The sequence below is a fragment of the Eimeria tenella genome, genomic scaffold (genome assembly GCF_000499545.2).
Source record: "Eimeria tenella Houghton genomic scaffold, Eth_scaff12, whole genome shotgun sequence".
NCBI classification, from domain to species: domain Eukaryota; phylum Apicomplexa; class Conoidasida; order Eucoccidiorida; family Eimeriidae; genus Eimeria; species Eimeria tenella.
In genome coordinates, this window is record NW_013541485.1 from 24,337 (window position 1) to 42,264 (window position 17,928).

The 17,928-nt window shown below is 45.6% G+C and overlaps 5 protein-coding genes across 5 annotated transcripts in view; 2 read left to right on the plus strand and 3 right to left on the minus strand.

Moving 5' to 3' along the window:
• Positions 1-775: 775 nt before the first annotated feature.
• ETH_00026790 (uncharacterized protein) lies at positions 776-4,831 on the plus strand (the record flags this gene model as incomplete). The annotated part of the gene is made up of 7 exons (XM_013373060.1): positions 776-1,116; positions 1,219-1,434; positions 1,582-1,981; positions 2,303-2,586; positions 3,884-4,232; positions 4,548-4,610; positions 4,706-4,831. 7 exons carry the CDS (start codon positions 776-778, stop codon positions 4,829-4,831), a joined length of 1,779 nt encoding a protein of 592 aa, XP_013228514.1.
• Positions 4,832-8,392: 3,561 nt separating this feature from the next.
• Positions 8,393-8,674, minus strand: ETH_00026795 (adenosine kinase, putative; the record flags this gene model as incomplete). The annotated part of the gene is made up of 1 exon (XM_013373061.1): positions 8,393-8,674. One exon carries the CDS (start codon positions 8,672-8,674, stop codon positions 8,393-8,395), a length of 282 nt encoding a protein of 93 aa, XP_013228515.1.
• A 1,117-nt stretch (positions 8,675-9,791) lies between these two features.
• ETH_00026800 (tRNA (guanine-N1)-methyltransferase, putative) lies at positions 9,792-11,611 on the minus strand (the record flags this gene model as incomplete). The annotated part of the gene is made up of 2 exons (XM_013373062.1): positions 9,792-9,935; positions 10,238-11,611. The coding sequence occupies 2 exons, from the start codon at positions 11,609-11,611 to the stop codon at positions 9,792-9,794; spliced, it is 1,518 nt and encodes a 505-aa protein (XP_013228516.1).
• A 576-nt stretch (positions 11,612-12,187) lies between these two features.
• ETH_00026805 (1-acyl-sn-glycerol-3-phosphate acyltransferase, putative) lies at positions 12,188-15,111 on the plus strand (the record flags this gene model as incomplete). The annotated part of the gene is made up of 7 exons (XM_013373063.1): positions 12,188-12,377; positions 12,615-12,722; positions 12,875-12,958; positions 13,546-13,643; positions 13,917-14,061; positions 14,488-14,582; positions 14,977-15,111. 7 exons carry the CDS (start codon positions 12,188-12,190, stop codon positions 15,109-15,111), a joined length of 855 nt encoding a protein of 284 aa, XP_013228517.1.
• Positions 15,112-16,346: 1,235 nt separating this feature from the next.
• The window catches only part of ETH_00026810 (uncharacterized protein), a gene marked incomplete at both ends in the record, with an annotated part of 5,682 nt that continues 4,100 nt past the window's right edge, over positions 16,347-17,928 (minus strand). The window contains 4 exons of the mRNA XM_013373064.1: positions 16,347-16,478; positions 16,722-16,872; positions 17,033-17,205; positions 17,624-17,863. Of these exons, the coding sequence (XP_013228518.1) occupies positions 16,347-16,478; positions 16,722-16,872; positions 17,033-17,205; positions 17,624-17,863 (696 nt within the window). The remainder of the gene's footprint in view (positions 16,479-16,721; positions 16,873-17,032; positions 17,206-17,623; positions 17,864-17,928) is intronic.

Consider the following 17,928-nt stretch of genomic DNA (forward strand, 5'->3'; position numbering starts at 1 on the left):
GCAGCAGCAGCAGCAGCAGCAGCAGCTCACTTCATTTTATATCTCCCTTTTCCCCTAAATCTGGAGACAAACTGCAGCATAGGAGCAGCAGATCAAAAGGAGACAAAAGACAAATAAAAGACTTCAGAAGCAGCTGCACTTCATGCGTAGGTAAGCTCTCAACAGCAGCAGCAGCAGCAGCAGCTGGTGCTGCTGCTGCTGCTGCTGCAGCAGCAGCAGGACCAACGGTTCTGTTTGCCGCTGCTGCTGCAAAGCTGCAGCAGCGGCAACAAAAAGAGAATCCATCGAATACTTATATATTTTTTATTATCTATAATTACGTAATTAATTAATTAACTAATTAAAGCTAATTAATTAGATAATTAATTAATTAATTAATTAATTGGACGAACTAAAAAGTAAAAAACCGCTGCAGGTACATACAAACTCGAAAATGCATTTGCTGCTGCTGTTGCCATTGCTGCTGCTGCTGCCATTGCTGCTGCTGCTGTCTACAGGCATCTACAGACTGTCTGGGGCAATTTCTGCTGCTGCTCGCCGCTGCCTCATTGCTGGATTTCGTCCTTTGCTGCTGCTGCTGCTGCCGCCGCAGCAGCAGCACTCAAAGCAGCAGCAACAACCTCAGGAACAGCTGCAGCAGCAGCAGGCCTTGAAGTCCCGGCAGCAGCAGCAGCAGCAGCAAATGCAGTCCCACTGGTGTTTGGCTCTGCTGCTGCAGCACTTTTTTTCTTCTGCTCGTCGTGGGGCCCTTAAGGCAGCGTTTGGAAATTTAAAAATGCATGCAGCACGAAGCAGCAGCAGCGGCAGCAGCAGCAGCAGCAGCAGTAGCAGTTGCTGCTACTGCAGGAACAGCAGCTGCAGCAGCAACAGCCCGTGCTCCGGCTGCATAGAGCAGCAGCAGAAGCAGAAGCAGCAGCAAGAAAAGGAGCAGCAGCAGCAGCAGCAAGAACAGCAACAGCTGCAGCAGCAAAGACAGCAGCAGCAGCAGGAGCAGCAGCAGAAAGCAATAGAGGCATGGGCAGCAGCAGCAGAAAGAAGACAATCTGCTGCTGCAGCAAAAGCCACCTTTTGCTGCTGGAGACAATGGACACAGAAGACCCAAAAAGCAAAAAAAATGTATTTATTAAGTGCTAATTAATTAATTAATTAATTAATTAATTAATTAATTAACAAATTTATTTATTTATTTATTTGTTTATTTATTCATTTTTATTTCAGATTTGCTGTCTACACTTCGTTAAAGACCCGGCAGTCGAATTTGCTGCTGCTGCAGCAGCTGTGGATGCAGTGGCGCAGCACTGCAGCAGCAGCAGCAGCAGCGGCGCAGCAGCAGCAGCAGCAGCAGCAGCAACTCAAGCAGCTGCTGCTGCTGCTGCAGGCCAAAGAAGAAAAGATTAAAATGCATGCGCTTAGCCGTCTCTCTGTCCATACACTGTAAGAAAATATATAAAAATAAATAAGTAAATAAATAGATAAATAAATTAATTAATTATATAAATAGTCCATTTATTAATTTAAAAAAAGAAATTAAATAATTAGTTATTTGATTAACTTTGCTTTTGTTTTGCTGCGGTGCTGCAGCTGCTGCTGCCTGCAGCAGCGCCAAAAGGAAGCAGCAGCAAATTTGTTTTTTAACTTAAAACAAAACAAAAATAAAATGCATGCATTTGGAGCTTGGCGGCGCATCTGTGGGGCCCCAGCTAAGCTGCGTGGTGCTGCTGCTGCGCTGCTGCTGCTGCTGGTGCAGCAGCAGCAGCAGCTGGTGTTGCGCAGGGCCTTCCGGCAGCTGCAGCAGGCCACGCAGCAGCAAAAGCAGCAGCAGCATAGTCGGCAGCAGCAGCTGCAGCGGCAGGAGCAGCAGCAGCAGCTGCTGACGCTGCTGCAGCGGCAGAAGCAGCAGCAGCAGCTGCTGCAGCAGCGGCTGCAGCAGCAGCACGAACAGCAGCAACTGCGTACTGCCTTTGCCTCTCTTCGCATATATGTGGGTTTAAAAATAAATAAATAAATAAATAAGCAAAATAAATAAAATAAATAAATAAATAAAATAAGAAGCAAATAACTAAATAAAGAAATAAATAAAATAAATAAACAATATACATATAATAAACAACATAAAGTAAAATAAAAGAACTGGAAAACAAACAAAGAACATTTTATCGCTTTATTTCATTTTGTTGCTTTTTGTCTTTTTGAATTTAATGCATTTAATTCATTTTCTTTGCTTCTTAATTTTATTTATTTCTCTAATTTAATTATTTTTAATTCAATTGTTTTTATTTATTTCGATCACATTTTTTCTCAGGCTTTATTTAAAAGCGCAGCTGAGGCACGCCAGGCAAGTTTGCTGCTGCAGCAGCAGCTGCAGCTGCAGCAGCAGCAGATACTACAGCAGCAGCAGATACTGCAGCAGCAGCAGCAGGCGCAGCAGCAAGAGCAAAAGCAGCAGATGCTACAACAGCAACACGGCAATGGCCAGCACCAGCAAAGGGAACAGCAGCAGCAGCAGGAGCAGCAGCAGTTGCAGCAGCAGCAGCAGCAGCAGGTGGAGCCGGAGCAGCAAGAGCAGCAGCAGCAGCAAGTCAGTAGGTACACACGAGGCTCTAAACAAAAGCAGCAAATAAGAAGCTGCAGCAAATTTGTTAAAACACATTTTTAAATTTGTGAATTAAAAAGAATAATAAAAATAAAACGAAAAGGCGCCAAAGAAAAGTTCCAAATCAAAACTCATGGGGCCCCCAGCTGTCTGTACACCGCAGGGTGTATGGGTGCAAGTTTGGAAAAAGGAAAAGTCAAAAAACAAATAATTAATGGGAGAATTGCTGAATAAATAAGTGCATTTGAAAGCCAATTAATAAATAAATAAAATTGCTTTTTAAATAATTAATTATAAACTTTTAAAATTAAAAAGAATCTAAAAATTCGAAAGTGCGGAAATGCATGCAGCTGCGCGTACACCCCAAATGGCTCTGCGGTGTATGCGGAGCTTTTTATTTTGAATTTGAAATGAAGTTTTCTTTCTTGCTTTCTTTCCATTTTAATTAATCTAATTAATTAAATTAATTAAATTAATTAAATTATTTGAATTGATTTAATTAATTTACTTAATTGGATTATTTAAATTAATGAAAAATGCATCTAATTTAATTAATAATCAACTTTCTGTGTATTGATTTAACTTTAATTAAACTTACCAAATAATTAATTTTAAAATTTGTTTGTTTTAAACTCAAGCAATTAATTTGCATCATTCTCTTTCCGTGTCCGATGATGCTCCTTACTGCAGCTGCTTCTTGCTGCAGCAGCAGCAGCACCTGTATGCTGCAGCAGCAGCAGCAGCAGCGCACACCTGCAGCAGCAGCAGCAGCAGCTGCTGCTGCTGCTGAGCCTTCTCGCTCCATTGCTGAGGCGTACACTGTTGTTGCAGCAGCAACGCAGCAGGCCTCGCTGCTCCTGCGCCACCACCAGGTGCTTCTGCTTCTGCTTTTGCTGCTGCTGCTGCTGCTGCTGCTGTTGCTGCTGCTGCTGCTGCTGCTGCATTTTAGCTGCAGTTCTCGGCATGTCTTTGGCTTGAGTTGCTCAAAAGAAAAATAAACAAAACCCACCAACAGCAAAACCCATCTACATTCATATTTCATCAGTTTAATTAATTTAATTTAATTTAATTTAATTAATTTAATAAATTAATTTAATTCATTTAATTTAATTAAATTAATTAATCAAATTTACTCTATTTTCAGGCCACAGCCCCTCTAGCGGATCAACTGGCCCTCGCGTTGGCCCCGCTGCTGAGTTTTTTGAGCTGCAGCAAAACGAATAAAATAAATAAAACAAATAAAACAAATAAAATAAATAAAATAAATAATGAAATAAATAATGAAATAAGTGATGATATAAGTGAGGCTGATGAACTGGATTATATCGATCTTATAAATGGCTTTGGTGCTGCACACCTAGATGCAACCCATAAACAGCAGCAGCAGCAGCAGCAGCAGCGTCTGAAGCTGCAGCAGCAGCAGCGACAACAGCTGGAGCAGCAGCTGCAGCAGCAGCAAGAGCAGCTGCAGCAAGAGCAGCTGCAGCAACAGCTGCGAATGCAGCATCAACACAAGCAGCTACAGCAGCAGCAGGAGCAACAGCAGCTGCAGATGCAGCAGCAGCAACAGCAGCAACAGCAGCAACAGCAGCACTGCCGAAGCAAGGAGCCCCGGAAGAGCCAATGTCTGCAGCAGCACGTAAGAGAATTATCTTATCTTTACAGAATTCTTATTTTTATAAATTAGAAATAAAAATAAAAATAAAAGTAAAATGAAATTGAATTAAAATTAAAAGTGTTTGGCTCCTCTGGCGTTCGGGTGTATCTGCAGCTCTGCGGTGTCTGCGCAGCTCCCGTTTTCACTGGGATGAAAAAATGAAATTAAAATAAAATAAAAATAAAATAAAATAAATGAATAAAATAAAATAAAATAAATAATAAAAACAGTAAAAGATATTTTAAACCATAAAGCGCTTAATTTAATTTAAATGCTTTTCTTTTTTTGCTGCTGCAGGCGCTGCACCTGCAGCAGCACCTCATGCTGTGTCACGCCCAGGCGTTCTTGCAGCAGCGACAAGTAAACCCTAAACCCTAAACCCTAAACCCTAGCCCTCCGGCCTTGCTAAACCCTGAATTAGGGTTTGAGCTGTGTGCGCTCCTGCAGCTGCAAAGCCTCAAGAAGGAGCTGCAGCAACAAGACCAGCTGCTGCTGCTGCTGCCTCGCGCTGCTGCGGCAGCAGCAAACAAACAAACTCTGACCCCAGCAGCAGCAGCAGCAGCAGCAAAGAGGGGGACTAAGTGCAGCTTTAGAAACACAAATAAATAAATAAATGAGTAAATAAATAAACAAATAAATAAATAAATAATAAAAGAAAACAGAACCTGCTGCTTCGGATTATTCCAAAAGACCCAAACTTGCTGCTGCTTTTATTCTTTTTGAGTTTCCTTTTTTCATTTTCTTTTTGTTTGAAATGCTTGTAATTAAATTCCAAAAAACATTTTTTTAATCTTTGTTTTTATTTGTATGAATTCCACTTTTCGATTAAAGACAAGCCGAAGGAAATATATTTTCTTTTCTTTTATAAAAAGAGAATATAAAATGCATTTATATCTAAAAACTAAAATTAAAATGAAAAAATTCTTCTGAAATAATAAATCCAACGACGCGGGTAAATTGGGGTGTACGTACACCTGAAAGCTCAGGAACGAAATGCGCGAAAACTGCAAAAGGTGAAATAATGCCAAAACTCAAAAAGTAAATAAATAAATAAATATATATATAAATAATAAATAAACAATAAATAAATAATGTCAAAAAGTTCAAGTCTAAAAAGCAGAAAAATTGCAAACGCACTGCCAGGGCTCCGGGAGGGCCAAAAACCCTAAACCCTAAACCCTAAACCCTAAACCCTAGGCCCTGGAGAGGCGGCGGCTGGGCTGGGGTTTGGGGTTTTAAGGAGAAATAGGGCGAAGTTGAATTATTGACTTAACTTAATTGTTCATTTGAACTGGCAAATTAATTATTTAATTTATTTATTAATTTAATTAATTGATTCAATCAATCATTTAACTGAATTGATTAATTTGTTTTCAATTAAAGCAAATAATTAGCTCACTAAGCTACGAGTTTAATATGTGAATCTAATAAATTCAATTAATTTATTGAATTCATTTAATTAAATGAATTAAAAATAATTGAATTAATTCATTTAATTCATTTAATAAAATGAATTAAATATAACTGAATTAATTCATTTAATTCATTCAATTAAATAAATTGGATTAATCAACTGAATTAATCCAACAAATAAACACGACAAACAAATTCAGCAAATCAATTCAACGAATCAATTCAATTAATTAAATTAATTAAATTAAATCAAATTAATTAAATAAATTAAATCAAATTGGATTAAACTAATTAAATGAATTGAATTAAATGAATTAAATTGGCAAACTGAATTTGCCAAAGAAAGAAGACCCGAGAGAAGCAGAAAATTTGAACTTGGCGAAAAAAGAAAACAAACAAATAAACAACAAATAATAAGTAAACAACCAATAAATAATAAATAATAAATAATAAATAATAATAAATAAAAAATAATAAATAAATAAATAATAATGAGAATAATCAACTTGTGGAAGAGCAGGAGGGCGTCAGTTGAAGGGGAGCTGTTGGACTTGGAATTTTTTCGCGTTTTCGGAAAAAGAAGTTTCCGGGGGACTTTGCGGGATTTCCGGAGATTTATTTTCGGATTTTTGGGATTTATTTTCCTTTTTGAAGTTCAAGTTCGGCAAAAATGGACAATTTTGAATTTGAAACTGAAAGCCGCTGCGGCGGATGACCTGCGCGGCGCACCAGCTGCCCAGCTGCGCTGCGGTGTACGTACACCCCAGCGCCAACGCCCCAAACAGAAAGCCCCCCGCAAAAGCGTCTCCAGCTCCATTCAGATCTTTTATTTCTTCCGCAGGCACTTCCGGAGTGGGGTACGAGCTCACCCGCAACTTGCTGCTGCTGCTGCTGCTGCTGCTGGGGGGGGGGGTGGTGCTGCGCAGCAGCAGAGAGACGCAGCAAGGAAGTAGTTTATTTGTTTTGCAGGTTTAGTTTGCTTTTGTTTTGAATTTAAATTAATTCTCAAGAAGCAATTCTGTTTTCCTTTGTTCTTGAGTTCGAAGTAATTAAAACGAAATGATTATGCTTCCTTCTCCTCTTTTAAATTCAAATTAGTTGAGAAAGAAACAACAAACCTTTTGTTGAAGTTCAAATTAATTAAAAAGAAATTATCGAATTTAAATTGCTTACTCAGTTGAGGCCACAATGACGGCGTCTGGTCCTTGTGTAATTACAACAGCTTTGAAAAAACTATTTATTTTTACTTTTGAATTTTCATTTTCCAAAAGTTCTTCCTTTCCATCTTTTGCATCTTTTTTGGAATCTTTTGCCTTTTCTAGAGCTTCTTTTGCGTCTTCTTCCGTTTGCTGCTGCTGCTGCAGCTGCAGCAGCAGCTGCAGCAGCTGCAGCGCAACGTCGCCCATGCTGCCGCTGCAGTCAATGCCGCAGGAAGCAGCAAAAGCTGTTGCTTCTTCTTTGTTTCCAATTAAAATAGAAGTGTTTTTCAAAACTTCTTTTATTTCATTTTTGTAAATTTCAAAAAGAAATGAAGCCGACAGATTAAACGCGAACACCTTCCCCGTCGCTCCGCAGTGTCTAGACAGCTCAATCGCCACCTGCAAACAGCCACTTCAATGTCCTCTCCACTTTTATTCTTTTTCATTTCCCTTTTATTTCTTATTTTATTTCTTTTTATTTATTATTTTTGGCTTTCTCTTATTCTTTTTTTTCTATTTCCTCTTTATTTCCTTCATTTTATTATTTATTTCAATTTGTTTCCGCCTTTTTACCTTTCATTTCGGGAAATTGAATCCAAAGATCATTTCAATTCAAAAAGAAATAAAAAGATATTAGGACAAATAATAGACTCTAAATTCAAACAAACAATAAACAAGAGGAAATAAATAAATTAATTAAATGGACTCGCCTCAGTGGAGGAAGAAAGGAGAAAGCCAGTGCAGTAAACAGCATCAGCTTTTTGAACTTTTTCAAAAACGGATTTCAAAAATTCAAAATTTATTTTTGTTGCTGCTCCCAGACGTGTACATACACTCCGTTCCTTGTCCGTGACCAGCACCAAACAACTCCCAGTCGGCTCCCCTTCGCACACTTTGTAGAGAGTTTCAATTCCTGCAGCAGCAGCAGCAGCAGCAGCAAGGGCAGCAGGTGAGGCGGCAGGAGGAGCGGCAGCGACAGCAGCAGCAGCAGCAGGGACGGCCGGTGGAGCGGCAGCAGCAGGGATGGCAGGTGAAGCAGCAGCAGCGGCAGCAAGCACAGCAGGTGAAGCAGCAGGTGCAGCAGCAGCAGCAGGTGAGGCAGCAGCACCAGCAGAAGGCAGAAAGGGGGCAGCAGAAGGAACAGAAGGGAGGAAAGGAGCAGCAGGAGCACAGAAGGGACAAAAAAAGCAGCAGCAGCAGCAGCAGAGGGGAGAAAATAAGCAGCAGCAGCAGGAGCAGCAGGAGCAGCAGGAGCAGCAGGAGCAGCAGCAAGAAAGGGATGAGAAAGTCGAAAAACAAGGTTCACCTTGAGACTCCAGGAGCTCTTTGAGCTGCTCCCCCTCTTTGTCGTTGCCGATGCTCCCGAGGAACATGCTTTCTCCGGGCTGCAGCAGCAGCAACAGCAGCAGCAGCAGCAGCAACAGCAGCAGCAGCAGCAGCAGCAGCGGGAGTTGCGCAGCAGGGAAGGCGTGTGCGGGGAAAAGCTCTTCAGATCTGGACTGTGGAGGAGCAGGGGATTCTTTCGAAGGGTCACAAGAAGGGGAAGTTGGCGAAACTTGAAAAGTTGGAAAAAAGTTGATTTGAACGGACTTTGTTGCCGCAGAGGGCCTGGTAGACGCGCACGGTGTTCTGGCCGCAGCCGCCAGCCAAAAAGCTGCACTCGAAGTCCTTGGGAATTTTGGAAAATAATTCAATTTGCTTTTCTGCTGCCAAAACGGCGCCGCCGAAGGGAAGGTCGAACTGCTGCAGCAGCTCGCGGGGCACCTCGGCCACGATGTCCAGCAGCGGGTTGCATGCGGAAAGCAGCACCATTTTCGCGTTTTTCTTTCTTTTCCAGCTTCCAAACTCCAAAACTGACTGCGTTTTGCTGCTGTTTCCGTCGAGCCAGCATCTGCTGCTGCTGCGCTGCTGCTGCTGCTGCTGCTGCAGCCCGCAGCCACGCGAGACCGCGGCGCCGCGCAGCTCCGCCGCGGCGCTGCAGTCGCCCGCGAAAGCTGCAGTTTGTTTCGATTTAAATAAAATTATTATTTTTATTTCGCTTCACCTCTTCGGCTTTAAACTGCTGCTTCGGACTTCGCCAAATTCGACGAAGACGGCGCAGCCGCAGCTCGCCGAGCCAGCGCCTGTCGGCTCCCGTGCAGGAAGCAAGTCTGTTCGTTTGCGTGCGGACTTTGCATTCAACTTGCATTAATTCTTTTAGTTTGAAGTTTAATTCATTTAATTTCAAGTTCAAATTCAAATTCCATTCAAACAGCCACGAACCGCCAAGACGCGCGCCAGCGAGAACTGCTGCAGCGCTGCGGCAGCAGCTCGTGGGGCCCCCCGCTGCTGCAGCAGCAGCAACTCGCGCGGCTGAACGCCTTTTGAAGTTCGCGTTTCCATTTGAATTTAAAAAGGGATTTTAAAGTCTTTTCACTTTTTTAAAGTTCCCATTTGGATTAAATTTCGAAAGAGAACTTCAAAGTCTTCTCAAATGGCAGCAGCGCCGACACGAGCAGCAGCAGCAGCTGCGAGACGCAGCAGCACAACCTGCATGCGCTGCTGCTGCTGCTGCTGCACACGCAGCACCAGCAGCAGCTGCAGCAAAACATTTGAGCCTATTAATTAAATATATTTACTTACACAAATAGTGTTTTGGATATGCATGCAAATTTGCATTCCCTCATTCGCCAAAAATGTGAATCTGAATCTTCAAAACACCCGCGGGTACTGCCGCAGCAGCAGCAGCAGCTGCTGCTGCTGCTGCTGCAGCAACGGCAGAGGTTGCGGCTTGCGCAGCAGTGGCTGCTCCTGCATCACGCTGCTGCTGCCTCAGCAGAGGCTGCTGCTGCAGCGGCTGCTGCTGCCTCAGCGGCGGCGGCGGCTGCAGCAGCAGGACCTGCAGCAGCAGCAGGACCTGCAGCAGCAGGAGCAGCAGCAGCAGCAGCAGCTACTCTTCGAGCAGCAAATTGTTGACAAAAGGCTCTTCTTCTTCCTCCAAAGTGACCCCCCAAGTTTTGCGCTGCGGCAGCACACGCGAAAGAGCTGCGCGCCAGCAGCCCAGCTCCGCGTAGGCCATCAGCACTGAAGCAACCTGCAGCAGCAGCAGCAGCAGCAGCAGCAGCAGCAATAGGAACAGCAGCAGCAGCAGCAATACAAGCAGCAACAGGAACAGCAGCAGCAGCAGCAGCAGCACTACCACGGGCAGCAGCAGCAGGAATGTGAGCAGCGGCAGCAGCAGCAGCAGCATGCGGAGCAGCAGGAGCAGCCGCAAGATGAGCAGCAGCAGGAGCTGCAGCAGCAGCCGCAGCCGTCCGAGTCCCAAGAGTCTGTCTGAGGACTCGCGAGCTAGGGTTTAGGGTCTAGGGTTTAGGGTTTAGGGTTTGTGTGGCTTGCCTGGTTGACAGTGAGGATCTTGGACCCCCGAAGGCCGCCTGCGCCGCCGCCGCCGCCGCTGCTGCTGCTGCTGCTGCTGCTGCTGCAGAAGGCGCTGCTGATGGGAAGCTTTGCTGCGCGCAAGTTTGCTGCTCGGCTTTTGTTGAAAGTGAGAAGTTTGAATCGGTTTCTGTCGACGAGGCCGCCGAGTACGTACACCGCGTCGCGCTCGAGTGTCTGCAGCTCTTCTGCTGCGTCTGCTGTCAAATAAATTATTTTATTTTCTTTTTTTTCTTTTTCAAAAACTTCCAAAAACGACAAACTGCTCACTCCGCACTTCCACCGGCCCGCGCACTGCACTCGCTGCAGCGCAGCAGCCACCCGCGGGCCCACGCCCGCGATCCACAGCTCCACCGCGCTGCTGCTGCTGCTGCTGCTGCTGCTGCTGCTGCTGCTGGGGGGCGCCTTGCTGCTGCTCGAATCCGCGTCGTTGCTGCTGCTGCTGCTGCTGGTGTTGCTGGGGCTCTCACAGGTGCTGCTGGTGCTGGTGCAGCCCACGCTGCTGTCCTTGCTGCTGCTGCCGGCCGGCGCTGCAGCAGCAGAAGCTGCTGCTGGCGATGCCGCTGCGTCCTTCGGGGGAGCAGCAGCAGCAGAATCCGCTGCCACTGCTGCTGCTGCGTCGCTGGGGGGCGCAGCAGCAGCAGCAGAATCCTCTGCTGCTGCTGCTGCGTCGCTGGGGGGCGCGGCAGCGGCAGAATCCGCTGCCGCTGCTGCTGCGTCGCTGGGGGAAGCAGCAGCAGCCGAATCCGCTGCTGCTGCTGCGTCTGCTGCTGGCTCTTGAGGCAGCTGCTTTTCTTTGTTTCTCCAGCCGCTTTTCCAGCGCCGCTGCACTGCTGCCTTTTTGTCTTGCTGCCGATTTAGTCTTTTTGCTTCTCCGTAAGTGTACATCAGCTGCTGCACAAGAGAAAAGATTTCCGAATCCGTTTGCTGCTCCTCGAAGTCGCAGTCAATGCACAGCCGCAGCCGCACGCCCGTGCTGCTGCTGCTGCTGCTGCAGTCTTGCGGCAGCAGCGGCTCCTCGCGCTCGCCCGATCCTGCTGCTTCTGCTGCTGCTGCCGCTGCTGCTGCTGCTTCGCGCCGCGCGCACTTCTTGCGCCGCTTCGCAGCAGAACGCAGCGACCGCCGCCGCTCTTTGATCTGCTGCAGCCGCTCCTGCGCCCGCAGCCTCCGCAGGGCGTTTTTGGACAGTTTGCTGCTGCTGTTTTCGTTGCTGCTCGCGTTTAACGGGCCTGCTGCCTCTGCTGCTGCTGCTGCTGCTGTCGTCACTGGAGAGCCGGGAGCCTCCGCTGCTGCCTGCTGGCAGTGCTGTGCAAGTCCCGGCTCAGATTCCACCATTTCTCGAGAAGAAATCTAAAGCTTCAGCAGAGCTTTCAAAAGAAAAACAAACGACAACTCCAATATTAGAGAAGAGGGTGCGTTTGGGGCAGAGCTGGAGCCGCCGAAAAGATGGCAAACTGAGGATGCGCAACGCGAATTCAAGAACTGGATTCCGCGTGGAAACCTGGGGAAAAGGCGGGAATACAGCGCAATCTCGGGTTTATTTGGACTGAATAAAACGAATTAAACTCAAATGGAAAGAACGAGAAGGAACTTTTGCTCGAATCCAGCAAAAACAGCTTTTGTGCATGTTGGCATGGGGCTGTACGACACTGTAACAGCCCAGCTGCGGCAGCAGAAAGCTGGGGGAAAGCTGGGGAATTTGCGTTTAGTTTGGAATTTGGGGAAATAAAATGAAAAGAACTTTCGGAATAATTGATTTGGAAGTTCGAAAAGTGGCATTTGCCAACATGATCAGTGTGTTGCGGTGCTGAGTGTGAGAAGTTGCGTGGCTGGCGGGCGGCCGTCGGAGTTGAATTCAGTTCTGTCTTTTTGGACATTCCGTTGAATTCTGTTTTAATTATTTATCTCAAAATGAAAAAATTAAATACGGCTTTTCGATTTCTTCTAACGGTGTACTTCTACACCGTCATGTCGCTCTTCCTCATCATTTCCTGCGCCGTTCTCTTCCTTGAGGGTCTTTGCCTCTTCCCGCTGCTGCTCATCAAACCCAGACTCCGCATTGTCATTCTGGGCGGGACTCACCAGCGCTTGATGGACATCGGTGCCTTCTGCTGCTGCTGCTGCTATTGCTGCTGTTGCTGCTGCTGCTGCTGCTGTTGCTGCTGTTGCTGCTGCTGCTGCTGCTGTTGCTGCTGCTGACTGCGGGATGACTCCTTCTCAGTTTCAGCTGCGTCCGAGCTGTGCCTGCAGCAGCAGCTGCTGAGTCCCACTTGCTCTTCTCACTTCCTACCTGCTGCTGCTGCTGCTGCTGCTGCTTCTGCTGCTGCTGCTGCTGCAGCTTACCACCTCTGCAGGCCGTTTTGGGGGAAGCGGGTTCTGCGGCCTTTGCCTGCGGGGATATCTTCAAAGAAGGTGATAGTGGTGGTGAACCACACGAGCAAAATAGGTGAATCAAAGTGGATTTTGGGAGTTTTTGGGATCTTTTGGTTGATTTTTGAGTGCATTTTTGGATTTATTTTCATTTATTTCGTTTATTTTGTTTTATTTTTCTTTTTTTCTTTCTTTTTTTTCACCTTTCCGCAATTTCCACCTCCCCAGACCCCTGGGTCGTCGGCTCCATGCTCATCGGCCACCCCGCCATCTACGTCATCAAACGCTCTCTCCTCAAAGTCCCAATTGCAGGTTTGCAAATTAATTTAATTAAATTAATTAAATTAAATTAATTAAATTGAATTAATTTAATTAATTTAATTTAATTAATTTAATTTAATTTGAGTAAAAGTGCTTTCAGATTTGAATAATTCAATTTCAAGTTCAATTGGCGTTTCGTCTGCACAGAATAATTGCACAAGCTTTTTGAATTTTGCTGCATTAAATATAAAAATAAATGTTTTATTTTAAAATAAAAATACATTTAAAGTATTCTATTTTTTAATAACGTATTTATTCAAGTGTGCATTATTTAGCTTTCTCAAGCATTTAAATACCTTCGTGCGGATATCTCTGATATTTAATACATCTTTGGGCAGCAGAAATTTCTGCTGCTGCTGCTGCGCAAGCAGCAGCTGCTGCTGCTGCAGCTGCAGCTGCTGCTGCTGCGCAAGCAGCAGCTGAAAAGACGGGCGGATCGGAGAAAGAGGGTTTAAATTGTGGATTTTTGATTATTTGAGGCTGGTAGAAGGGATAAAGTCTTAATTAAATGCATTAAAAAAGTTAGAAAAGGCAAAGAGATTTAAATAATTCAAAATATTCTCTTTTTGCACTTTCAGGATGGGCGCAGTACATGGCCGGCGCGCTGTCTGTACAGTTCACGAAGGAAAGAGGCGGCTGGGGAACTCAGCCCGGCTCTGTGCAGGACATGATGAAAGTAATTAAAATAATTAAAATAATTAAATTAAATTAATTAAATTAAATCAAATTAATTGAATTAAATCAAATTGAATTCACTTCATTCGATTGTTTGCTTGTTTCAAAGATGGCTCATTCCCCCACGCCGTCGCAGTGGGCTTTGCTGATCTTCTTGCAAAGCGAGTTCATGAAATGATTTGAACTCCATTTAATTAAATTAATTAATTATTTAATTTAATTAATTTAATTAATTCAATTTATCTATTTAATTTATTTTGTTTTGTTCATTTAGGAAGCTTTGAAACATCTGGCGGACGGCATTTGTGTCGTCGTTTTCCCCGAGGGCACCCGCAGTGTCTCGGGAAGACTCCAGCCTTTTAAAAATGGCTTTTTCAGACTTGCTGCTGAAAACCCAGACATCCACATCTTGCCAATTGGTCAGCAGCAGCAGCAGCAGCAGCAGCAGAAGCAGCAGCAGCAGAAGCAGTTGCGGCAGCGGCGCTGCGGCAGCAGCTGCGGCAGCAGCGCTGCAGCAGCAGCTGCTGCAGCGGCTCTGCAGCAGCGGCTGCGGCAGAGGCGCTGCAGCAGCAGCTGTAGCAACAGCAGCAGCAGCTACAGCTGCTGCTGTTGCTGCTTCTGATCCAGCTGCAGCTGCTGCGCCTCCAGTTGTGCTTTTGTGTCTGTTGCTGCTGCTGCTTGCTGCATTTCAGTCTATCCTCGATTTCGCTGAAGCTTTCATATCCTTATGTTTTATTTATTTTACTTAATTATTCAACCGTTTAATTAATTATTTAATTTAATTAATTTAATTAATGTAACTAATTTAATTTAATTTATTTATTTGCTTTGTTTTGCTGCTGCAGCGCTGCACAACAACTTCCGGCTGTGGCCAGTGAGCAGCAAACTTTTGTATCCAGGAACTTCTTATGTTTCTTGCGGAGACCTTATTCCTGCAGAGGCAAACCCTAAACCCTAAACCCTAAACCCTAATTTCTGGGAAAGCGCGGGTTCCGGGGGCCTCAGGGAGCCTTCAAGGCCTAAACCCTAACGCAAACCCTAAACCCTAAGCCCTTGCTCTAAACCCTCGAGCCCCTCTCTAAACCCTAAACCACAAGCCCTCCCTCTAAACCACAAACCCTTTCTCTAAACCCTTAACCCGCCGTCTAAACCCTAGACCCTTTCTCTAAACCCTACACCCTGTCTCTAAACCCTAAACCCTCGCTCTAAGCCCCAAACCCGCGCTCTAAACCCTAAACCCTCGCCCTAAGCCCCAAACCCTCGCTCTAAGCCCCAAGCCCCAAACCCTCGCTGGAAACCCCAAACCCTCGCTGTTGTGGTTGTCGCTCTTTTAGGGTTTGAGCACAGAAGAACTTCGGGACAAAACGCATGCATGCATTTTCAATCTTTTAAAACTCTCCCCCGAATTCGACCCGCTGCAGGAACAGCCCCTTACGGAGGCTGCGGGGGCCCGGGAGCACGGGCTGTAGCAAAAACAAATAAATAAATAAATGAATAAATAAATAAATAAATAAATAAATAAATAAATAAATTGTAAATTAATTTATTTATTGGGGCATGTGGTGAGGGGAGAAATCAAAATTCCCTTCTCAGCGTTATGAAGATGCGGCAGCAGCAGCAGCAGCAGCAGTAGCAGCAGCAGCAGCAGCAGTTCTTAATAAGGAAGCTTGCAATTATATTAGAAATGTGGATATGCGGAAAGGAATAAAAGGAATTTAATTACGAGGAAAAATAAATTAACTGAAGTACTGCAGCAAGGCTAAAGCTGCCGTAGCAGCAAAAGGAGCTGCTTGTGTTGCTGCGGTGTTCAAATTCCTCGGATTTGAATTAAATTGCATTTAATTTGCATTTAATTTGCATTTAATTTGCAAATAATTGCATTTAATTCACTTTTAATTCCATTTAATTCATTTATTTCGTTTTTAATTCCCATTTGTGACGCGCGGCTGCTCTCAGCGCTGCCCATTTCAGGTGTACGTACACCTGCGAGCCCTTCTGGTCAACTACTTCTATTTTCTAATCTTTTCATTTCTTTTTTTTCTTCTTTCCTTCTACCTGCAGCTCCATTTGCCATTTATAATCCATTTATTTCTGCTGCTGCTGCAGCTGCAGGAGCTGCTGCAGCTGCTGCAGCCCCTCTCGAAGCCCTAGACCCTAAACCCTAGCTTTCGAATCTGACGGGAAAGGGGCTGCAGCTTCTTCGAAGGATAAAAACCAACTTATTATTCGTTTTAAATAAATGCAAAAACAATTTAAATTAATTTAATTTTAAATAAACAATTCAAATAAACTAGCGAAGGGGTGAAAGCAGCAAGAAGCTCTCAGACATCTCACGAGGGTTTAGGGTTTTAGGGTATAGGGTTTGAGGTAGGGACCGCTGCTGCACCGCGGCAGCTGCGCCACCTGTGAGAAAAAGAAGCAAATAAGTAAAGCAAAAGAATAAAAAAGGTTTTTGAAAAATAAAAAAAATAGAATTGTTATTAATTATGAAAATAAAAAAGATTTAATTAAGTGGTGAAAAGAATCTGCAGCCACTACTACTGAAGCTGCTGCTGCTGCTGCTAGTGCTGCCGGGGCTGCTGCTGCTGCACCTACTGGAGCTGGTCATGGGGCGCAAGGTGTTTCGGCTGCAGCAGCAGCAGCAGCAGCAGCAGGTGCATAACCAAAGCAGCACGCAGCAGCTCCTCTGCAGGACTCAGTTGAACTACAGCAGCAGCAGTTGCTGCCGCTGCTGCAGTCCCTTTTGCTGCTGCAGCTGCTGCTGCAGCTCCCGCTGCTGCTGCTGCTGCTGCTGCTGCTGGTTTAACTTTGGGAGGAATTCACATTTGCTGCTGCCCTGCAGCGCAGCGCCCACAGCAGCAGCTGGCTGCTGCATGCACCAGCAATTAAGTTGTAATTATAAATAAAATAACTAAAAGTAATTATAAATAAACAATTAAAAGGAAAAAATGATATTTATATTTAATTATGATTAGTTGTTATTCGTTATTAAGGAGCTCTGGACAGTCAAAGACAAACGGCAGCAGCAGCAGCGCCAGAAGCAGCAGCAGCAGCGGCTTTTTTGCTGCAGCAGCAGAACACAGAACTCGGCGAAATGCAGCAACCGCAGCACAGCAGCAGCAGCAGCGGCCAATGCTGCTGCTGGGGCTGCCCCGCCACGGGTCTGCTCCAGCTGCTGCTGCTGCAGCTGCTGCTGCTGCTGCAGCGCCAGGTGGACTGCAGCAGCAGCACTGCGAAGCACTTCTGACCCTGCTATTTGGCAAATGCAATTCCAGATTTAATTTAATTAAAAAGGCTTTTTAGTTAATTAATTTAATTAAATTAATTTAATTAATTGAAAAACCTGATATGTTTGGAAAAATAAACTGCAGCAGCACCAGCCATCCTCACTTGAGAGCTCCAGCGGCGCGCTGCTGCTGCATGCGCTGCAGCACCAGCTGCTGCAGCACATGCCTCCGCTGCTGGTGCTCTTGCTGCTGCTGCTGCTTCTGGTGCTGCTGCTGAGATTTGAGGGACCCGAGCGGGTCAGTTGGCCGCGAAAGGGCCTCCAAGCAACGAAGGGCCTTTAAACAGAAGGACCCACAAGACGCAGCAATCAGCAGCAGCAGCAGCAGCAGCAGCAGCAGAAGCAGTAATAGACCGGTAGCAGCAGCAGCAGCAACTGGCTTCTATTAGCAGTAGCTGAAGCGGTAACAGAGCAATGGTAAAAAGGTGAACAGCAGAAGCAGCAGCAGCACAGACACAATCCCAGCAACACAAGCAGCAGCACAGATAAGAGACACAGCAGCAGCAGCAGCAGCAGCAGCTGCCACAGAGGCACGCACAAACGCAGACACAGCAGCAGCATCAGCAGCAACAGCGGCAGCCGCAGCGGCAACAGCAACCGCAGCGGCACAAGCAGGAGCAGCAGCAGCAACAGCAGTAGTAGTAGCAGCAGCAGCAGCAGCAACAGCAGCAGGAACAGCAGCAGCAGCAGCTTACAGTTTTGTTTGTCCATTTGTCGCTCTCCAGCGCCGCATCAACGAGGGCCTCCACGTACACCCCATCAAGTGTCTGCGCAGCAGATTCAAATTGCATGCATGCAACCCATCTGCTGCTGCTACTGCTACTGCTGCTGCTGCTGCTGCGGTTGCTGCTGCTGCTGCTGATTTGCTTCAGGGTTGAGGGGTCGCTGTTCCAGCAGGGGCAGAGAATTGCGCTTAGAGCGCCTCCAGACACGCCCTAGACCCTAGACCCTAAACCCTAAACCCTAAACCCTAAACCCTAAACCCTAAGCCCTGAACCCT